A 24,569-nucleotide genomic window follows, 5' to 3' on the forward strand; every position below is an offset into this window, starting at 1 on the left:
AAATCAAAGTCTGCGTGATAACCAATACTTAAAATGAAAAAAATTCTTTTGCTCTCTATTTGAGTTCTAAGAAAATAAAACAAGAAGAAGAAGAAAATATTTTTTTTTTTCTTGAAAAAATAAATTATTTTATTTTATTTATATAACAGTATTTTTATTCCATTTTTACATCAATATAATTTTTTTTTGTGTACCCATAATAAATGTGTAGATATGTATATGAATTTTTATACAAGATTGTTCAATAAGTTCGATCACGAATAGAATAAAGAGATTAGAAGATTTAAAATAATATTTTATTGTCAAGAAGAGCTGAAGACGGCCGTAGTTTATGAATTAAAATTCTATAAAAGTTTAAAAATATTTTAAATTATTTGTATTTTTAATATCTATTAGTTCTAGAAATTGCTACAATATTGCCATTATTGTAAAAATATTACTTATAAGAATAAATTTTTTGATTAATCTTTCTATTGACACTAGGTTTCCCTTGAAAGTTTTTCAATTTTAATACTTAATTTTAATATATATGAAAAGGATTCCAATAATTTGAAATTTTCCACCAGTAGCTTCGAAAATATTGAAAAATATTCTATCTATTCTATAAAAAATACTTCATCCATTCATCCAAGCGATTTAATTTGTAATTATTTTTTCCGTACACCTTTACTACTAAGGTAATGGCACTTCCATACATTTTGTATGGAATTCGACAAGAAATATTATCGAAAGCAAATGTTCAAAAAATAAATATCAATAAATATTAAAAATTTAAATAAAATTAACTCTTTTGTACAAAAAACCGATACATGTATGTCAATAACCAACTTCACACTGAAAAAAATTAACTGTTACCTGAACCGATACCGTAAATTTAGTTAGTCTTTGTATAGAACATCTATATGATATTTGCGAATTTTCAAAATGTAACATGGAAGTACCTTGGCGTCCTACCGCCGACTGGAGTTATTGTTCGAAGGGTTTTTTTTTTGTTATAAAAGTGATTATATTTATGGCTGGCGGTTTTATGAAATGTTCTTAAAAGAGACTGAGTCTACAATATTCGCTTTTAATAAAGATATTACAATATTGGCTCGATTAAAATGTAATTCTATTGTCTACAGTTCACAACAGATTTTAGTTTTGGACTACAACCATACAAAGGACGATGTCGATAATTTGTAAAAAAACGCTGTGTGAATATACGCGCAAATATACGTTCGATTAGTCGTTTGAGTATAAAAACTATATTGATGCAGAAAGCACCAGAACTCTTATGTACCCGAAATTCAGTTGAAATGTAATATATTGCAGATGGTATATACAGGGATATTGGGTGTACGAAATAAGTATACCGATTTTGGTACCAATACAGAGGCTTAAAGAAAAAATTGTTTGGCACATATTGAATAACACTTCTATTTTTTTGTTCTTTTAAATATTTATAGTCTATCTATATTCCAAGTGGGTTACCGGTTGAGTTCATCAAATATAATATCTAAATATGCTTATGTATATACCTATATCGTTTTGTGGTACCTTTTTATTTTTTCTTTTATTCCTTTCACTTCTATTTTATTATGATATTATTAATAATATTTTTATTTACTTAGTATCGTACAAATAGAACGGAATTCCAAATAGAATTTAAGACTCAGTATTATATACCAAGCAAGTATATGCTAAGAAAATTAAAATATAAAGTTCTTCGCTTTTCTAAGAGCTCTTTTTAACTTCTTCTTGGATAATTTTTGTTTTTCTCTTCAAAATATTTAAAATAAAAACAATTTTTTTTTTAAATAATATCAAGATTCTAAAGAATTACAAATTTTTCGCAATAATAATAAATTATTATTGATATATTTGGAATATTGTTGAAATTGCTACAATATTACTATTTGACTTAGAACACGCGTCTTATTTGAAATGTAGAAATATATTCGTGAAAGTAATATTTTTATTTATGTATATGTGATTGATGCTGCACGCTCATTTTGATGTTATAGAATTGGGCAAAAAATATTCAATTCAAAGAAATTATTTGCATACAAGAGTGTATACCTAAAAAGACACCTAGATTAGAATGAAAAAGACTGAAAAGAACAAAATCTTTGAATAAAAATGCGGTGACAGACATTGGATAACGCTTAAAAACTATTTTTTTCCGAAATTTTGCAAAAATAACATGATGTTAGAGCTTATTGTTAAATATGCAACACCATGTTACATAGGTACATTAATAATAATTAAAATATTATAAAATTACTATAATTCACGCCATAAAGACACGGTAATATCTTATACAAAATTCAACACCGTCAACTAGTATACCTTAAATTTTAAATCGTAATAATTTTGTAATCATTCAAGCGATTCTAGGGCATATTCTAGACAATGAACGAATAAAAAAACTTGGAATTAAAGTAGACTTAAACGAATTCTAATATGTTTATAAAATGTAAACAATTTTTAAATGATTTCCTTAAAATATCCACTAAAAATCAATAAAAGGACACAAACATTCAAAAATTGTCACGATTACACTCGAAAAATTCAAAAGATTTTATAATAGTATTGTTAAATGAAACATAAAATGAGACCATATTTTTCACTCCAAAGCAAAAAACAATATAATAATGTTGATTTTAACAGTTTTGGGAGGGCAATCTTCTTAAGTTCAAATGGTGTTAATAAATGAGAATTTTTGCAAAAAATTATTCGAATTTTATGTAAAAAATCAAATCCATTTTGCTCAAATAAAATTCTAATATTCAAGAGTTTTAAATCCATCTACCGGAATAAATGTGCAACTCAAATCTTGTATACTAGTTTTAGTGGTGTTATACACTTTGAATATACGTGTTCGAATTTTCAAACACCCCTGAAATATATTGTTTTAACCATTTTCCAATATTATACTTTGAAAACATTGGATAACCCATAACAAAATTTGTATTTAATCAAAAACAAAAATGTTATATTCTTAAATTGTTGTAATTCTACGAATCAATATAATACTGTGCTTTAAATTTCTATATATACAAAATATTCCATATATTATTATGTATTTATGTTTGTATTAAAAGGACTTTATTAAAGATTAAGATTGGAAACGATGTTGTTCACTTTATCATTGTAATGTTATAATAAAAAGAATATATATACTTAAACATTCTGTTATATTTATACATTATAATATTTATATGCATTTATTCAGTATAAATGTAAAGTTTCAACTTGTATACACGCATACATACTATGAATAAAAATGTTATATAAATTTTTGTTTTGTTTTTTTTTCGTTTTATTGTTTTTATGAACCTTGTGGGGAAATTAGTTCTGATATTATTTACAGATATATCAAAATCTAATATAAACAATGAGATGATGATGGTATCGAAATTGACAAGAGAAGGTCATTTTTATTAAAGGATTACATAAGATATTAAATTATTATTATATAGTATAAAACTGTTATACATATAGTATTATTGTGATTTTCTAATAGAAAAACAACTTTAATAATATTGATATACAAATGCATAATAAATTTATGTAGAAATTAATGGTAGAAAGACTAAACGAAATAATTATATACAAGCTTAGTGTTATAATACAAATTTTTTAATGTGATTAATTCAGTACACACACACACACAGATAATTAATAAATAAGAGTGGTAGTACCTACTCAATAATATTTGGAATAATATTTAGGCGAATTGGTTTCGGGCAAAGAGTACAGCAAATAATATGAGAATAAAATAAGACTAAATTACAAATAAAGCATGGGCAAAAACAAAATTTTAATTAATGAATTTTTGGCTATAAGATTTTATTCTGTGTATTGTATCGTAGGATAGTGATTAGTGTAGAGAATATTCAGTTGATAGGTGAGGCGGGCGAATAAAAGATTGCTTAATATCAATGACACAAATTCATTGTGGTCATTGGTTACTATAGATATTCACACTGATTAGTATAGATGGTCAAACTATAGTTATGTATACCTGTTAGTCAATATAGTAATTATTTCGAAATCATTAGGTTTTAATAATCATTAGGAACTGCACAGGAGTGTATTTAAAAGAATTATTTAAATACGCATTATATGGAAGAGAATAAATAAATAGAGGAGTTAAGTAGATTTTCCGCAAAAAATGATATTTTTTCACTATATATGAGCATTGTCAGAACACTATTCGATATTTGGATTGTGGTAAACTTATAAGGTTATACATTATAAGGTTATTAAGTGTTAATATTAACCATATAAACTACATAGGTACATACATATGTACGGAAAATAACTTGATTATAATGTGACGGATAAGAAATTATCCAAGTCTCTATACATTATTTATTAAGAAAAACTTTTATTTCCAGATGTCCTTTTTATAAATCTACAAATTTATACATACACACACCAACATGGATACAACATTGTATACTATGAAGAAAACTAAAGATTGACCTAGATTAGTTTAGAAGATTTTTTTTTCTTTATTTTTCATTTTTTCTATTTGACCTTCAAATTAATACTTTGGTGTTCATTTATTAGAAAAGTTTCATGTTTTGAAATTTTAATCTGTAATGAGTTTTTATGTTGTCAATTTCCCTTCTTGTCCTTTTCCATTTTAAACCCCAATTCCAATGTTTTTTATTTCTCTCATTTTCATTACATTTTAAGTTTGTTGTTTTTTTTTCCTTTTTTTGTAGATTCATTTGGAAAAATTTTTTAAATCGTAAATTTTTTTTGCTTTGATTACAAAATATTTGAAAATAAATGCTATTGAAGGTCATTATGTTGTTAAACTTTTAAACAGAGATTTATGTAAGAAAATAAACTAAATTTTGGAGAATTTAAAATTGTTTTCAGATTTTTTAAGGTGAATTAAATAGAAATAATCTACTTATATATGTAGGACTAAACACATAGAATTGAATTAGAAATTTGAACCTGTTATAAAGCTGATCAGATCAATTACCCATTTTATTTATTAAATGATGGCATACATAGGTTTTTCTTAGGAACAGACGAATTATTGCCCTTATCTGATCAATCCAATAGTTCTTTATGTTACAATTTGATATTAGTCAATTGAATGGCTAAATATGAGCTTTGAATGCGATTTCGTAAAAACTTTTTACTCACATTCAGTCTTACAACATTTCTCTTTTACAGACAGCCAAATGAATAACGATAGTTAAGCCCAATACCACGTTTTTATTCATATTAAGGTGCGGAACTGAATTTTACAAAAATATTCATTTTGCTTGCCGCAAAACTTATATCATAAATACGAGTAGTAAAAGCTTATTTCGAATTTTTAACCAAATTTGAAGTGATGTCGAGAGGAATTTCTGGAAAGTCATAATAAACCAATTTTTGCATTATATCCTGATTACATTAAAACCAGTTCTCAGAAGTTCATTTTCAATGGTTCGTTTCGTTCAAATCAGCATTAGTTTTTTCGCAAAAAGAATAATTATGGTCTAGGAATATTGTATCTATATAAAATTTAAAAACACCATCGTCCAAATAATTTAATTATATCATAATTAAATTTAATTATATTTCAAATTTATTTGATAATTATTTTGTTATAATACTTAATTAGTTTTCGCTCTTTAAAACAAAAAAATATTTTCAGTAGATTGCATACAGTAAGGCAGGTAATGTGATGGCACCAAATTTTGGATATCGAGTTTTGGTGAGAACACAATACTAGGGAAGCGCAAAAAAAACTATTTGTATAGAGATGTCAGTCTTCCGGGCTATCTGTTCGTGCACGCGTGTATCTCAAGTTCGGCTGATTGATCAACTTTTGGGATATATCAGTATAAAGTGAAATAATCAATAAATTTCGTTGAAATTTACTTTTCAAATTTGGGATGTTAAGACAGTGAATCTCTTAATTTTTTGGAAAGATCACTGCTTGGAGTCCAAATAAGGGTTGGTTTTACATTTTTTATCATTTCTACGGAACTAATTGGTGGAATTTTTCGAAATTTAATATTTGGGTTCTGGTTGTTAACAAAATTAACTGGAAAATTTTCATGGAACTCGAATGACATAAAGGGAAACTCTATTAAAAGCCGAATTTATATTTTTCGACGAATGTTTACACTGGAAACTAGCGCTTTCATTAAACTAGACAATGTGCATTGTGGTCGGTAATGTACTGACCATATCAGATCTTTTTTTCTTGTTCATTAAATTTCATACAAAAAATATTTTTCCAATAATGTAGACGTGCAAATTTTCAAAAAATTTTGTTAACCTCCTTTGAACCAAAAAACCATGAATTCATTATACAAAATTGGACGTCATTATTAAAATTGTGTACTCTATAACGTGTAAGTGTACTTGTTAGCTATAGTAGACATTAGTTTTATTTAAAAATTTAAATTTATAATGCTTTTATTTTATTTTTGTTCTTTTTTCAACAATAATTCAGCAATTTTCACCTTATTTTCCATAATATATTTTAATTTAATTGAGTATTTGAGTATAGCGTGAAAATTTTCATTGTATCTACAATGTACCAACATTATAATTTATTTATGAATATATATACATATATTAACATCACATACTAACACAATTAAAGCCCCATACAATATATTAAATGTAGAATAATGCTATTCATTGAAGTGAAATTCATTGAAATTTTATTCTGGTGTTCTCTGGTTCACTTTTGTTGGTTGATTGTGTCATCTAATTGTAAACACATTATGTGTTTTTTAGCACTTTTCCAAAAAATTTTTTGAAAAAAGTGCTTATTAGTTTCACTCTGTCCGTCCGTCCGTCCGTCCGTCCGTCCGTGGACATTTTTTTTGTTTACAAAACTTCTACACCCTTTAAGATAGAAAGCTGAAATTTCATACGTACATAGATCTTCACTAGAAACTTATTTCCGTAGAACAAAATTTTTACCTATCTCCCCCCCTCTGGAAGTTATACCCCCCCAAAACCCTAAAAATGGCCTTTTTTAAATATTTGTTGCAATGAAACCATAAGCATTTTTGAAATTTTGCAAACGCAGAAAGGCAGTGGCTTGCTTCCCCTAGCGCGATATACTATAGTTAAACTTTAGAAAAACAAAATGGCCGTTCAAATTTACCGTTATCTAAAGTCCTTTTTTTCCAAATTTTTGATGTCATTTTTCTTCTAGACCCCAGCCTGTAGAAGCTTGAAATTTTAGGAGCTTTTAGACATTAACAAATAGTTTATTTCGTTAGAAGAAAATTTTTTTCCATCTCCACCCCCTCTCAAGTTATCGCCTCTTGAAATTCGTAAAATTTGAATTTTTGACACCTTATATTTCCGAAACCGCAAGCTTTTCCAAATTTTTATAAACGCAAAAAGCTAACGGTAAATTCCATAAAATTAAAAAATATAATTATTTTTCTTAACTCACACAATTAACCCTTAAAATCGAGCATTAAGTTTACCCCGTTTTTATATTAATTTTTGCTTTATTTCAAAGACTGCATGTATGCATCATCCTAAATATATGCAATTCTAGAAATAGTTTTGTATATGAATGAAAATAATTTTAATAGTTTGATAGGTATACATAGACTGTATTTAAAAGCAGAATTTTCACTTGTTGAAGGGAAAAGTGCTACAATACAAACCATTGGTTTGACCCAACTTTATTTTTTTTAAATATTAATTTTGTTAAAGTAATGTTGTGCAACAGAATGATAAATAAAATAATTTGGAAATAGTATATTGAGGCAGGTCTTAGATAATCTAAGAATGTTTTTTGTATCAGACTATTGATTGATGAAAAATTACTAAGCACCCATACTTCTCCCTCGGGATTCTATCTTGAAGTAGAACCTGGGCATGTTTGTCAGCATACATAAGCTACTGCTGTGCAATACAGCATTGGAGTGTGTTAATCTCGGATAAGCGAATGCAACAACTTGTTACACCATAGCGAAGGTGCTGTTAAAGCTAAATTTGCATCGCACAAGAGATCTGATCTCCGACGAGAGAATGTCAGTGCTATAATAGACGTTCTGACAGACCATTGTCTGATTGGTGAACACACGAGGAAGATGAGTTACTCCGTTAACGATCTGGAAGAATAGAAGTAAAAACTGACCTACCTCTTATGTTCATGTCCAGAGCAGGCCAACTCCAGGCAGAGATTTCCTAGGTTTTACTTCTTCGGCCAAGCTGCAGACTTAGCGGATGTAAATGTAAGCAATTTTAATCAATTCGTCAGAACTTTAGGCTGGTTCGAATTAGGGTCGGAAAAGGAGAGATGCGGCGGTGCCACAATGGGCTGCGTTAACCCGACCTATTTCTTCCTTATAAATTTTAATGTTTTTTAACTCGTACTATTTTTTTTTTTATACATACCAATTGGTACTTCAGATGTATGATTGCATAATGCAAGCCATTAGATATAAAATTGTGACTAATAAAAACTGCATTCATATTTTTAATCTTTCTAAATTTTGCATAACCCTCCGTACCCCTGATATTATATCGCAATCACACACATAGTATTGTATTGCGAATACAATATAAATACAAATTTCTATTAGTATGTTGTATTACTATTTTAATAAGGATTTCTTCATTATATAAATATTATATAATTTAATTAGATTTATTTAAAATTTGTAACAAAATTCAAACCAAATTCCAGAGTTTATTTTTACGTCATACCACATATAAGGTAATAAAACTAATTTTCGACTAGAATAATAAAATTATATTTAGCCTTTAATAATGAATTCTAAAATGAAAATTTTAGTTTAAACAAAAGAGTTAACAAATCAACAAAAATTCTCCAAACGCAAAATGAAAAAAACATACTAGAAAAGTAGAAAAAGAATTTTAAATTCTAAAATTAAGAACATTATAATATTGTGCCTGAATGTACACATTATATGTGTTAGTATGTAAATGTTAATTTATTTGTTATAAGGATATAAAATAGAGAACAAAAATATTTTATGTTAAATAAAATGTATACATTTTAGGTAAATATTTTGAATTGTAAATTATAAGAACAGAAGGGTTATGTGTGCTTTGAATTAGAATTTTCAATTACCTAAATACCAAGAACTTATTGTATACAGAATACACTTGAGTCTAATAGATGATATGACTGGACTTCCATATCCTAAACTCCACTTGAACCAGCCCTAGTTTTTATAAACCAAAAAATAGACTGATCCAAATATCCGATGTGCGATAGATCTAGTTTAGGTGACTCTTGTTTGGTCGCGCTGTATGTCGTCCCAGTTTCCCTCCTGCTATTGGTTTGCTCTATCGTTATGATGTGGAACCCAAAATATAAAGTAAAATTTTAAAATATTTTTATCACTACAAATTTTAAATAAGATATGTGAACATTTTCAAATGACACCTCTATTGCTATTCTATTGGTTTTTAAAATAAAGCATAATTTTGCCATGATATCATTTAAATTTTATTCCTAGTGTTTTGTGAAGTTAGTTTATGATTTAATGGTTTTCGATTGAGAATTTAGGGATAATACTTAGGGATTTTGAGGGAATTGAACACACTATGGCTGTAATCATTATTTTATTAAAATTAATATTTTCAACGATAATTTAGTTTTGAGAATTTAGCCTTCAAGATTGTGTAATGTGACACCATCAATGTTGAATAAAATTTTATTTGAGTCGTTTGCAATAGGCTAATAGAAATTAATTATAAGCTTCTTACCAGTTCAATTAAAAGATAACAATATTATTACCATAAGAGCTTTAAAAAATTATTGTAAACACAAATCAATCATTGGAATTGTTATGTGTTTAGATTAGAATATTATATAGATATCTTATTATAGACAATTAATTATAGACACAAATCATTTCATTTAATTGGTTTGTGTTTACGATAATAATGCATAAAATCACGCAGTGGTAAGTTCCACACAATACCAAATATTTTCATATTATAAGAAGAAAAATTATAATAAAAGGGTTTGCAGCACAAAAATTAAAATCCCTTATAATTTTGTCCATAAATTCGACGCATACTCATACTAAATTTAAATTTAATAATTTATGAATGAATTAAATTGAATTGAAATTGAATTGAAAATGAATTTATTATTAAAATTAAAAAATTTAATTGAGTAAAATACTAGATAATCCAAAATTCATAAGAATTTATGAAGAACTTTTAAAATTGTCATAATTTCACTGAATTTAAAAAATTCCACTTTTTATAATAAGAGAAAATGTGATTAGTCCCATAAAATTTTCTTAATATAATTCATTTTTTCAGCTAACATACAATTTCAGTCAAACTAATCCAATTGGTGGATCTCGACATTTTACCACAAATTTTTATTCTTTTTATTTATACAATAATTTTTCATGGAAAATAATATCACTGTCTGTCTGTTCCTTGACACTGACTAATACCACAATTACTTTTTCTATTGTTCTTCTCTTTAATCAATTTGTTATTTTCCTTTTTGAGAAATCATGAAAAATTCAAATATTCTGAAAAAGCATTCTGTCGTGTGTCTAGTCAAAAGAAAAAAAAATTTTTTTCTTTTTCTGTCTACATTTTATATTTTTTTTATATCGTAAAACAAGTAAAAGTAAAATTTGAATGCAAAGAAAAATTATTTTATGAAATATAGGATAATAGTTTTTTTTTCTGGAATTAATTTACAAACATATGTAAATTTAATAATAATTTTAGAATTTGTTCGTGGAAAAACAGAGCACGATATTTTTTCTAACAAGCTCAATTGATAGTAAAATTTAAGTATGTATATAAAAATGGAAAATTTATATTTATAACTTTTATAATGTAAACAAAATATCTACCCCCGAAAATCCGACCTGAAAATATACTGAATAGTAACACTAATGCATGTTAATAAGTACCTATCTATTATAGTTTATGGTTAAATTTTTTTTACTCTTTTGATGATATTGTAATGAGTTTGAACTAGTTCAAGTTATAACAGAAATTATTCTTTGATTTCATTTGCTTTTTAAATGAAAACTGAAAATTTTCTCTTCTTTTCTAATTTTTTTTTTGTTGTATGCTTACTAATAATACTTAGATATTGGGAAACTAGGTCATAGGTACATAATATGTCAAAATTTTGATATGGTTTTCTACTCATTTAAATTGTTTTGTGAAATTATTAATAAAAATTTAATAAACATCAAAGAGAAAAAGAAATAACGGATTGCTGTTTCGGAATATTGCAATTAAATAAATATGATATTAGTCGGATGAGGGGCTAAAATTATATATAGTCATAAAGACAATAGAAAATTAACACTGAATACTGTTTTAACTCCCGATTTTTCTCCATTAGAAATTTCGTTTAAAGGGAATTTCAGCCGTTTGATTTTAATATCGAATTGCATAGTCCTTGTTCTTTTACGTTTCTTTTGTTCCGATCTTTTTAATAACTCGCACAATGTGACTAGAATTCACTGTTTTCTTTGTTTTAATAACATTATAGGAGACTTTTCATTTTTCACTCTATTAATAAATATTACGTAAAACAGTTTAAGTCAAGTATTATATTTTTTTACTATTTCATGTGCCTCCTGGTATTTTTTTCTACCAATAAGTTTTATGAATGAATTTTAATATAATTAAACGATTTTTGAGGATATCACCTCTGCCAGTGTCTTATACACTTTTCCTAATTATTTGAAATTGAATATGTTAATTGTAGATTGCAAAATGACGCGATGGTGCACCGCAACCTAAAAAATCTATTGTGTCCTACCAACACGAGCTCCCACCTAGAGAACCCTTTCGAATCTCACATTTTTAATAAATCTGAGCAACTTTCCCTATAGAAGAAAATACAACGACATCTCAACTAGTGAGAGCTCACCCAAGTTATCCCTTCTCTTATGCATCAACGCTCCACATTCATTGAGAACGACGAATCGGAATCTCCTGCCGTTCCACACAATAGCTTCAAGACCCATCAGACTTTAAAACCAATTAGCTTAGGTGTTTTTTAAGCCTACTTTGTTTTGTTAGGAAACCTGTGTGGATTCTGATATGATTCCTCAATTTCGGAATCTCACTCAAATTTTAATTAATTTTTGGAAAATATGTGAGAAATTCACTGAAGTCTTCAATTTTTGTAAATTTACTTTAATTTTTATTGCAGTATAGTTACTGTTTATATCAAATTTATTGATATTAGCGTTGGATCATTAGAATTCGAAAAGTCTAACTTTTCATTGTTTGTATTTTCAGATGTCTGAAAGATGATTTAATCTGATATTTGAAATCTGATCACACAAAATTTTTTTAAATTGTAATGTAACACAGCTGGTAAACTTCTAACATGTTTTAAATGAACCCTAAAAATATTTTCTGGGAAGAGAGGTGGGGACGGTCGAACGTTAGTCTAAATTTTATTATAAAATGTAGAATATCAAAATTTACAACCAAATTTTTTAATTTTAATCATTAAATTTAATATTCTTCAAGCCATTTCTTAATATTTTAAATTGACTGGAATAAAACAATGAAAATTGCTCTTTTCACACAATAAAAGAGAAACTAAATTTTTTTCTTAAATTCAGCAAATTTAATAATATTAAAAATTAAACACATACATAGACAGAAACATAATTACATAATGTATAAAAATCTATTCAAAACATTCACTATAAGTTTATTTCTGCTTTTTTTTTATACACTTTCCCAGATCGCAGCCATTTTAACGTCAGAAAAATGTTAACTATTCAGTTATATAGCTAAACAGAACAAAGAACTCATATAGAAACTGTATGGGACTAAAATAGTTATTTAAAATGGCTCCACAAATCATAAGAAATAAAAATAATGAAAAAAATAATAATTTTTCATCTTATATAAAAATTCATGTTCAAAAAGAAATTATCATAAGTTTTAAAGAAAATCGAAAATTACAACAAATACAAAATATAGAAATGTTGGCTCCATTACGGCTACAATAAAAATTGAATTGTGTCTTGTCGTTTTTTCTTAATAAAATTTTTTTTCGTGCTTTTTGTGAAAACGGACAAAGAATTTTGTATTGTGGGTGTAAATGAAAAGAGTAGAAAAGAAAAAAAAATTGTTTTTGATTCAAAAATTCATTGTCATTTAAAACTACAATTTTACATTTAAAATTTATTTGCTTCAGAATTTTCGATTTCGGATTCTGGATTCTTTTTTTTTTCCTAATACATTGAAATCAAATCATAAAAGTGTAACGTACCACAACTTTAAATACTCACAAAAAAAAAAAAACCTTTATTTCCTATGATATCATCAGAGGACATACAACAATTTGTGTGTGTATAGCAAATCTAAACTAAAAATATACGAAAAAAATTTAACAAAGGGTTCTAGAAAAATAGAAAAACACAAAAAAACTTTCCCTTTTCCAGTTCTAAAATTTTGCTTTAATTTTTGTTTCCTTCCCTTTCTTTCCTTTTATATTTTTCTTGCTCCAATAGAATTACCCACACTCTCCCCCTTACACCCAACTAACCGGTTCTTTTTTCTTGTGTTATTAACTTGCAGGACCCAGTTCCAAATATTACATAGAATAAAGGATAAAAAAAAAAAACTAAAAAGAGAATTTTAACAAAAAAATTTGTTTGAAAATTTTTTTTTTGTTTGAAAAACATTTGCTGTTTGTTTCTTTGTTGCCACAACACATTTTGCGAATTAAAAATAAAACACAGAGAGAGAGAGAAAGAAAAAAAAGCAAAAATGTTTCCTTTGACTCAACGGGAAAATAAAAATTTAGTTTTCCTTTTTCATTAAAAAGAAAAGAAAACAAAAACTGTGTAAAAAAAAACTAACAAAAAAAAAAAATAGTAAACATTAAAAAAAAGAAAAGAACAACAGTAAATAATACGAAAAAAAAAATAAACAAATTGTTAACGAAAGAAGAGTAAAACCTACACAAAGAAAAAATTAAATTTTCGCTCACAACAGTAAAAAGCAAGATTAGATAAAAAGCCAAATAAACAAAAAGGAAAAAACAAAAATACCAAAATTTTTCTATTTTATATTTTTGGACTTTGATATAGAGCGAGAGAGTTAAAAAAAAGAGAATAACAAATTTTAAATAAACAGTAATATTGAGTAAAAAGAAAAACAATAAAATTTTAAAAACAGAGACGCATTAATTTGGTTTCTTCTATCCTTCTTCTTCTATCATTGACCATAGTGTACTCGTTCTCTCTTCAAAAAATTATAAAATATGTACATGAATTTGAAGAATATGCTTCAAAAGAATTTTATAGAATAGTGTCGAGAAATAAGAAGAATTGATTTTCGAAAATTTTTTGACTGAAAGAAGAAAGTGAAAATTTTAACAATAGTTATATAAAGAGTGCGAGTGAGAATTGTAAGTATGAAAGCAATAGAAAAATTGGTCTGCAATTGCAGTGAATTATAGTTCTCTCCAAGATAGATAATTCATTATAATACATTATAACGCATTATAACGAAGCCGGTTAAAGATAGAAATGTGACAGCATAAAATTGACAGAAATATGTTACTCACAGGAGATTCTTGTCTTTACAGGAGAAAAATATACCAGACCTTTTAATTTTAATAAATTTTTCTAGATTTCTAAATTAAAGCTTTTTAGTGGCCTTTAAAGCCAAGTTTGTTGGCGGATATCGTAATATTTTTCAATTCATAACGATGTTTTCGATATTCTAGAAACAATATTTTTACATTTCAAATTAATTTCAAAAATTTTTTGTTATTTTGCAACTTAATATTCAGCTATGACCGTATATGAACCCTGACTCCATATTCATTGAATTCATTGATGTGTAAGAAATTTATAATAAATCATAAATTAAATTATATTAGAATATTTGATAAGAAATCAAAAAATATGATTCAGAATCATAAAATAATTTAATTTTATGGATAAAATTATTTAAGTTATTTAAATAATTTGAAATAATTGTGAAGCCGGAATTGCCATTATTAACATTTTACATTCTTACTTTATTACTCTACGAAGATTTTTCGAAGGAAAACTTCCACCTCAATTTTCTTTTTCCTGAATCTTAGATATTTTTAAAGCTCACAGCATATGCAAACTTGTTATTCAAATTCAAATAACAAAAAAATATTTCTAGAAAAATTTTTACTACAGTAAGTTTAGTATTTGTTTTATTACTCTATACTCTACTACCATATTAAAATCTGACCTCTACACTCGTCCAATTAAGAAATAGTCAGCAAGTTATGTATATATTTCACTAAAATATTTTTATTATGCTTTAATAGAATAAATTATCTGTTATTAATTATTAATAAAATTCCTTTTACGTTATATACATTATGACATTAATTATTATGTACGCCAAGTAAAACAAGTAAACACTACATAAGGTACATCCAAATACGTATAACTCTGTGCCTTAATTATTATACTCATAAATCATTAACACTTAATAAAACTATTCTGTTAACATGATAAATAGCTAACTATATATGAGTATGTAGTATAAATGTGCGGAAATTTGTGTTAATTGAACCGGAAATAACAGCAGATATTTATCTTTTAATTAAATATTTAAATTTTCTTTAGAATTTCAATTCTTTTGTTAAATTACATTTGTACAAAATTTAATTATTAAAATATGTAAGCACATACGTCATTATGCATATACATTCATATATTTATAACAATTTTTCTCAAGAAAAATACTTCGCAGATGTTAAAAAATTTTATTGAATAACTAAAAGAGAATATTTTAATATTATTGCTACCAGGTTGCCTAAGCACATGCACGTGTTTAAAATGCATGAGAAATGAGAAAATTTCATTCAAAATGATAATTCAAATTGAAATAAGGTAAATACAAACATAATGCACAAAATATATTCAAATTAAAGTTTCGGCAACATAGATTTAAGGTTGTGGGAAATTACCCACACCGTCATGGGTAATTACGCGCACTGCTCAGGGTAATTACGCGCAGATAATTAGGCAAATCCAGGGTGTAATAAATTAATGTTGGTAGTTGTAATGCACATTTTTCATGGTAGCAAAAATGAGCTACGGGCAAGTTTTTATGATAATTCTGCGCATTAGTACAAATTTTTAAAACGTAAAAATTTATTTTTATTGAATTTTAAGGAAACGTAATATTGTTAACTTTCCGTACTAACTTGAAAGATTTTGCGGTGAATTTAAGAACGCAGAATGAGAACTAAAAAGTAAAAAAAAATTCAGAGAATGCCTACTGAATTTACGTAAACTGAAGAGAATACATCTTTTTCCTATTTAAATTTAATCAAAATTTTATATTCTAATTACCATCTGGTTATAATCGGCTTGTAACACAGTGAGTCTTAGTACTTAAGCGCATATAAATAAATGTATAATAATAATAATAAGAAATGAGAACAAACTTAAAACGATATTGAACTGGTAACAAAGTAAACCACGTAAAAATATTAAAGGTTCTCCCATAAAAATATTCCGATGTATTGAATGTTGCTAATAATTTAATCTTGATCTTCAGTAACCCTTATTGTCTTTCATTTAAATTTTCTTCTCTATTAAAATCGCAAAACATTTCTTAAAAATTCAAGAGTCAAAATAATTTATATTTACGAATATTTTATAGAAAATAAAAAAATTTAAATTTTAATTGAAAATAAGTTAAAAAAAATATTGAAAAAGTTATAAAAAAAAAATTAATAATTTCATATTTTATTTCTTTTCAGATCAGATGAAGAACTTTGCAACTTTTCCTCCACCTAAAAAATCAAAAATAAAACCAAAGTGAAAAAAAAAATTTTAAATCGAAAAGTTTTTATTTTTATTTTTTGCTCATTTTCATAACTTTCACCTCTGCCATTAAATACCATTTGGTAAATTCTTTTTTTTTTTTTTTTCAAAATAAAACACCAACTTTACCAAATAATCAGAAAAAGAGAGGAAGCAAGAAAAAAAAGGCGAAATTTCATAGCTATTTTCAAGAAAATTGTTTTTCAAAATTTTAAATAAAAAAAAAAAACCCTAAAATCTAATTCGGATAGCTCTACAAAAAAAACAAAACAAAAGGATATGAAACATAAAAATAAATTTAATAACAGTAATAATAATAATAATAAAAAAAAAAAAAAATACGAAAAAATTTATAAATTTTAAATGAGTTTCTTGCATGCTTATTGTAATAATAACGACGACGTTTCGGTTTTAACAAAATGCAGAATATTGCATCGGTAGCTAAATTGGCAATTCAAATTTTAAGTGTATTGCTATTAGCAACAATAATGGGTAATAAAAATCGTAATAATAATAATAGTAATAATAATAATAGAAATCAATATAATAATAATTATAGTAACGGTAATAGTAATAATAATAATAATTATAACAGTTATAATATATATATAATAGCTATGGCATTACCAATTACAACAAATGATGATGATATCAGTTATAAAGATAATGCTGATATATTAATATTTTCAGATAGTAGTAGTAGTAGTATTAATTTAAGTGATGGTAGTTTTGGTATTGAAAATAGTGAAATAAATATTGAAAATGGTGATATTATTAATGATAATGGCGGTATTAATGATCATGATAATGATGGAATTTCAAATAGTAATTTAAATATTGATCAAAATAATAATAAGAATAATAATAATAATAATAATAATGATAATAGTAGAAAGAAAAAGAAAAAAGATAATAAAATTAGTGATAAAGATGATTTTATAATAGAAATAACAACAATTGGTTATAATTTAAATGATAATATCGAAAATTATAGTACAATAGATTCAAATAAAAATTTACATAAAAATAATAATAATAATAATGATGATAATGATGATGATGAAGATGATGATATTGGTATAGTTAATGATGATGATACAATTGATAATGATGGTAAGTTTTTTTTTTTTATTTATAATATTAAAATATTTATTTAAACATTTTATAAAATTAATTAATTTAACCCTTTAATTCGTGGTGATTGTTACGACAAACATATAAAATTAACGATAAATTAGTTCATTATCGACCCCTGAATCAAAAAAATTTGATTACTTTAAGAAAATTGATCACAAATAATAATTATTCTAACCCCTTTCATTCGGTGGTGTTCATTCGAGCAGAACACCGAAAGAAACGATAAATTACTAAACTATTAACGGCTGAATTAAAGAACTTTGTTATTTCAGAAGAACACATTATATTAACTCATTTCGGAAAGGGTTAATAATATTATTAATTGAATTTTATGTATCGAAATGTTGCAAGAAATGTTAAAGTTGTAATAACTTTCTAATATAATAATATTTTTGATTTGAATTTTATTATTGATTATTAGAGTTGTTATTCTTTTTTTTCTTGAATTGATTATTTTAGTATCATGATCAATTATCTACGTCATAAAACAATTTCGACTTAAAATTCCCCGTTATATAATTTCTCTAACAATATGTTCTTTGTGACGCAGTATTCTATATTTCTTCATAATTCACTCCTTTTTTCTAGAAGGAAATCTTCTTATAAAATATATACATTAATTTCTCTGCGGAACGGAATTTCCTTATTTTAAATAATTTTTGCATTCTGCTGCCTATTTGATTTATCAAAATATTTTTATTGTACCTTCAGCTCCATATTGTAAATTTTTCTCCTATGAATATCTTCGACATATTTCCCCGAATACTTTCAATAATTTTTAATCTACTTGTTTTTTAATTTTTAATCTCACGAGGGTCCACTTGAAAAGGATGGGCAGGGTGGCGGACGAGGTCCGCCGTTTATGCCTGGAGGAGGACGAAACCATGGAGCACTTGCTATGTGAGTGCGAGGCGGTTGCTTGCCTGCAGCTGAGGTGCTTCGGGGGGGGGGGGGGGGGGGCTTTGTGACCCCGGGAGGGGATCTCGCAGCTTGATGTGCCTGCCATATTGCGGTTTGTCAGGGGCCTAGGAATAGAGTTAATGTAGGGGGATAGGAATCACAAAAGATCCTATGGGTCGACGTGAGTGGGACCTAGGGGCCTCGGTCCCCGTGGACGAAAACAAAACAATCTACTTGTTTTTTTGGTTAGAAGTTCTAATTTTGAATTCATATTTTATATAGAGAGTAGTATTATAAATATAGAGAGTAGTAAGCCTCCATGAGCGTTTCAACAATATTAATTCAAAAAAAATTCGTAAACCTCAAAAACTTGGTTTGTACTTTTTCTGTGACCGAAAATTATGTTTGTTCTTCTATTCCAATAGTATTCTTCCTCTAAATGTAAAGACAAAAGCAATTTTAAAAGTATTCTATTTATTTTTTTCTCAAGTATTTTACTTGTTGAATTTCAATTACATATGGCACAATTGTATAAATTTTAATTTTATATTTTAAAAAATAAACAAAGTTTTATGCCTCAACAAAATAATATGTGCGGTAAGTTATAACAATAAAGTGTTATACATAAGTCTTAAGTGTTATACATACATATATTACATTTGTTTCTAAAAACTTTTATGAAAATGTTTTCTCTTTTAAAATATTTATGTAAAAATTTATGTGAAAATTTTTTGGTAATTGCAATTAATTTTCCAACTATTTTAGTTTCTCTTTTTATGTTTTTAATGTAAGACTTAAAAAAATTGGGAACGTGTTCATTAAAATAATAATATAAAAATATTTTTATTCCAAAAAATTTTCTATGTGCATAGCTATATATTATCTACTCTCATCCTCGAAATATACAAATATTATATAGCGCATTTATTATACTGTAAATTTGCTTTGGCTTCATGATTTGAATTTTAAATTAAGGATGATAATCACGTATCTAGGTATTTTTACTGTTGCATCTATAATGGTTATATTTTTAGATGTGGTATATTATGCATTTTGGATCCTTTTATATATATAAAAAATTTTAAATGGAAAATGGAAATAAATTACAAGTTATGAGAAAATATTGAAAGAACACTGATAATGACAGACATAAAAATTGAAATGTCTTTGAAAAAAATTTTGAATTTTCAACTTTAGTGTTGATTTTCCTTTTATTACAGAATTTCTTTTTTATATTGCATGCATCCATCTCTTGATTTATCCATAATTTTAAAAATTTATGCTAAACAAGTGTCTAAAATTAATTTTTTATTTTTAGTTTTGAAATTTTTTGAATTAAAATAGAAAATATTATTTTTCTATTCCAAAAGAGTAAAAATTTTAAATTTTCCGAAAATTTTCTAAATAATATTCAACCTTGCACGTACTATACAAGAGAAATGAGAAGAAAAATTCAAAAGAAAATTTGATTTTTTCTCATATTATAAATTTAGCGATTTTATGATAATCGCGGAATCAAAAACTATTTTAAATTCATAATGATTTTGTAAATTGTCTTCTGATTGCTTTTGTTAATGAATTTTTTATTGTAATAGCTGTATGTGTAGGTGTAGGTGAATCAAAAGTGGAAAAATATTGTTTTTGAAATTGAAGACTTTGAAAATTTCAATAATTATCTACATTATTCTAATACATATGGATAAGGAATGTTACGACGTAATTCTAGTGAACAAGGTTTTCATGAAAATATGATAAATATTAAAATTATGCCGAACAAGGCAAGTGTAAAATTGTTATGGTTTTGAGGATATACGAATAGGGATCTCAATTAGGTTAATTCAGGGAACAAAATACAAGAGAACGTACACGCCAAATAAAATTATAGAATGTTGTTTGGAACGATAGCGATTTGTTTAAAAGGAATTCAAAAGGAGTTCAGTAAAAATTTGAAATAAGGACCTTAAAGGCAATCAGGAATATCAATCAGGCATATCAGTCAGCATTTATTAATAATTCCAATCAATTTCAGGTTGTGGTCAGTATTTTAGTCAATTTCATACTATTTTCTGCGAAATACTCTTTAATAATTTTTTGAATTTGCCAATGTTTGAAACCAAACTAATCCTAAATCGAAAGCACATACAAAATTTTTGTTTCTTCAATGAAAATCCTAAATTACTGTCTTCCTTTACTGTTTAAATCAATGTCCTTTCTATCAAGTTTAAATAAATAAATTGAAGTAATTCACTTAGTATTAAACACAACATTGCCAAATAATTTTTTCTTCTACATGCCCACTTCAAAATTAAATGAAGAAGCAACTATTTACATAAAGTAATTATTAAAATAAAGACACAGAGCAAAGAAAACTAAAAGAGTCTTTAATGGAAATTTGTTCACATAAATTTTCTTATTTTCTAATTCCCTTTTAATTTCACTTACAAATAAAATAAAACCACCAAATAGTTTAATTAAAATGAACAATATTTTAAATTAGAATGAAATTATAAAAAAAAAACAAGACACCTACATCTTGAAATAAAGGGTATTTGAAGTAATTGAAGAATATTTCACGTGCCAAGGAAGATTGGTTTGTGTATAATTAATAATGAATTTTGTTTTTCTCTATTTCTGTGAGAGAACAGAGCTGTTTTTTTATATTAAAGTCCCACAGAGCCCATGTGCTTTAGTTTAATATTTTTTTAAATTTTCACAAGGTGTTATTGCTTGTGTGTGTATATAGAGATAATTGAATCTCACCACTTCCAGGAATAAATTTTAACATTTTTTGTCGGTTCTGTCAACTTTTTTTTTCGGCAATAAAAACTATTCCGAGGCAATAGTATAGTTAATCAAAAAACACTGTGTGTACATCGAATTCTTGGAGTTTCTTTGAAAACGTTCTTAATTTTAATAGTAAAATTCGTCGGAAACGACAATTTTATTTGTCAGATGAGTTCCTTGTTCTCTGTTTTCAGTATTCAAAGTAGACAAATTTTCATTTAATTTATTATCTGTACCTCATGACTCTACCACCGATTAAAATTGCCAAGTTTTGAAAACAATAAATTGTTTTGCAAATTTTTATTTATCCCAAATACTACTGTAGTTGCTCATTATGCTTCCTACCGTCAATAGAACAAAATTGATCATTGAATTGGGATGGTAGATATGGTAAAGAAATTGTATGATTCTTTAATTATTTAAAAATTTTCTACTTTATTAAATTCCAACTCTGTGTTTCCGTTTAATTTTCATTTACACAATTAAAAAATTCTAATTAAATTTTTGTTATTCCCTTTGCCCTATTCTCTAATACTTTTGACGGCTCTATAGATATTTATTTTATAGTTTGTTTGTTTTTGCTTTTTAATATAAAATCACCACTCTTTAACCTTGAAAAAATCAGAAAATTTAAACAATGTTAGAAATTATTAAATTTTTAATGGAAACAATAACGGAAGTTAAGCAAATTGTTATTGTATTTTGAAAATTACCTTATTATTTTCTTGTTTATTTTTTGTAACCAATATTGTATAACCATTACGGAAATTAACTTAATTTAATATTATTAAGCAATTATAAAAAGGATATTAGATGTTAAAAGAAAGAAAAATTATTGGAAAATTTAAGAAAAATTTAAAATATAAGATAATGAATAAGGTCGAGTCAATATTATTATTTTTAGTGAATTTTATTAGATAATTTGGAGGCTATTTTAAATAAACTCTTATAACTTCGGAGCCATGCAATATAGAATAATTAGCGGGTGTTTGTTTTACAGGCTATTGATTGCTATTTCTTGGTAAAATTAGTTGTAAAACAAGTCCCCGGTGATTACCCTATTTTGCATGGTTCCGAAGTTATAAACATTTATTTATATGCAGGAAAAATCTGGTACCATTTTTTTTCAATAGGCTGTAACTCGGAAACGAGTATATCTGCAACCCCTCACACGTCAATTCAATTTTTTACAATATAAGTTATAAGACTTTGGTAATTTTTGTTTATATAAGAACAAAATATAGTAAATCATATATTCTTAGGTGATCCTTAAAGACCCAAAAACATATGGGTACTACATAATATTTTTTTTCCCTTCTTTGCATCTGTTGTATTCCATTAGCGTTCTGGAAACTCAAATTACATAAATTAATTTTATTAATTTCTCACGTACATCCCCATTACACGTATATTATTGAACATATTTTATAAAAATTAATTATCTATAAATTATTTATTTTAATTGTATTGAATTGGAAAATTCATATTTTATTATATTATAAGACATTTTGAAAAAAAAAAAGAAAATTGAAATGAATAAAATTGTCAATTTTCCAATTCGAAAAATAAAGCAGAAAAAAAAATTTAATAATTACTGTAAATTTATTGGAAAGAAAATTTGATGTGATCAGCACATAACCGTCCGCAATGTATATTGTTTTGTTTAGTGAGGGGGTTACAGAAGATTCTTAAAATGCATTTTAAACACTTCTCTACAATTTTGAGGCCAAGTTAATTTGGTTTTCAGTAGAGTTTCCTATTATTCCATTCGAGTTTCGGTAACAACCAGAACTTTAATGTTAAATTTCAAGAAATTCTGTCAGTTAGTTCCGTAGATGTGGCAATGGTTGTAGAATAGGCTATTGGTTTAGTTTTCGAGCCCTTATCTTTCCAAAAAAAAATTATAGGCTCATTGTTTTAAAACTTCGAATTTAAATTATAAATTTCAAGTAATTCAGTTATCGAGCCCTGAAAAGTTTATCAATCCGTTACATAGCCGAAATAAAACTCACATATAAAATTTAATCGAAATCGGCCGAAATTCGACCAAAATTTAGCCGAACTTGAGATATATGCATATGCACACTGACCGCCAGACCGACATACATACCGACATCTTCCTAAAAATAGTTAATTTAAGCTTCCCTACTACGGAAAAATGTGTTCCTACTAAAATTTTGACATCCGAAATTTGATTTATTCACATAACCTTCCTTATTGTATACCGGTCGGTAATAAAATATTAAAAAAAATAAAATAAAATTGAAAATCTATATATAACAAGGATAAAAATCATGATGATGTATAATCATTACCTGTTTGTCCTTGAAATTCTATATTTTGATCACAATTTATTTTCTAAAAGGAATATTGTAGGTGTACCTATACCTTTTTTTCTTAAGTACCCATTTTGTACCCAAATGTACAGGATGTTTTTAAATGATGATTTTTAGAAAAGTAATTTGTTATCACTTAACACTTTTGGTGCTAGTTTTGTTCCTCACTTTAGTGATATGTCAACTACTCACTTCAGTGAGTGCCTTATATTTCAGGTACTCACTTTATCGCTAGTATAGTGGAACTATATCACAATTAATTAAATAAGCTCATTCAGTACTGAAAATTCCATAAATTTTGCGTGCAAATCTTAGAAGTTCCGATCAATGTGTTTATCAACCTTTAATTGGTGAGAATTTTGTTGATAATTTTCAAAAATATCACTCCGGGGCATGAATTTGCAAAGCAATGTAGAATATAGCGCATAATGTTGAATCGTTTTTAATTACAACACTAGTAATGCCTAAACCAAATTAAGCAATATTCAAACTGGTTTAATATCATGTTCAAGATTCAAAATATTGCTTTAAGACAAAAAATAGCAATATCGTATTCAAGAACAAGTTTTGTAATCTTGAAATAAACCAATGTCCTTTCAGATTTAAATGA

At 26.1% G+C, this 24,569-nt stretch overlaps 1 protein-coding gene across 1 annotated transcript in view; it reads left to right on the plus strand.

Annotated features, from left to right (window-relative positions):
* LOC129612828 (GATA zinc finger domain-containing protein 14) overlaps positions 1 to 24,569 on the plus strand; it is a 250,073-nt gene that overhangs the window by 76,242 nt on the left and 149,262 nt on the right. The window contains exon 2 of the mRNA XM_055526612.1: positions 16,739 to 17,915. Within this exon, the coding sequence (XP_055382587.1) occupies positions 17,222 to 17,915 (694 nt within the window). The 5' untranslated portion in view covers positions 16,739 to 17,221. The remainder of the gene's footprint in view (positions 1 to 16,738; positions 17,916 to 24,569) is intronic.

This window comes from Condylostylus longicornis, unplaced genomic scaffold (genome assembly GCF_029603195.1).
Source record: "Condylostylus longicornis isolate FDR11 unplaced genomic scaffold, ASM2960319v2 ptg000077l, whole genome shotgun sequence".
NCBI lineage: Eukaryota > Metazoa > Arthropoda > Insecta > Diptera > Dolichopodidae > Condylostylus > Condylostylus longicornis.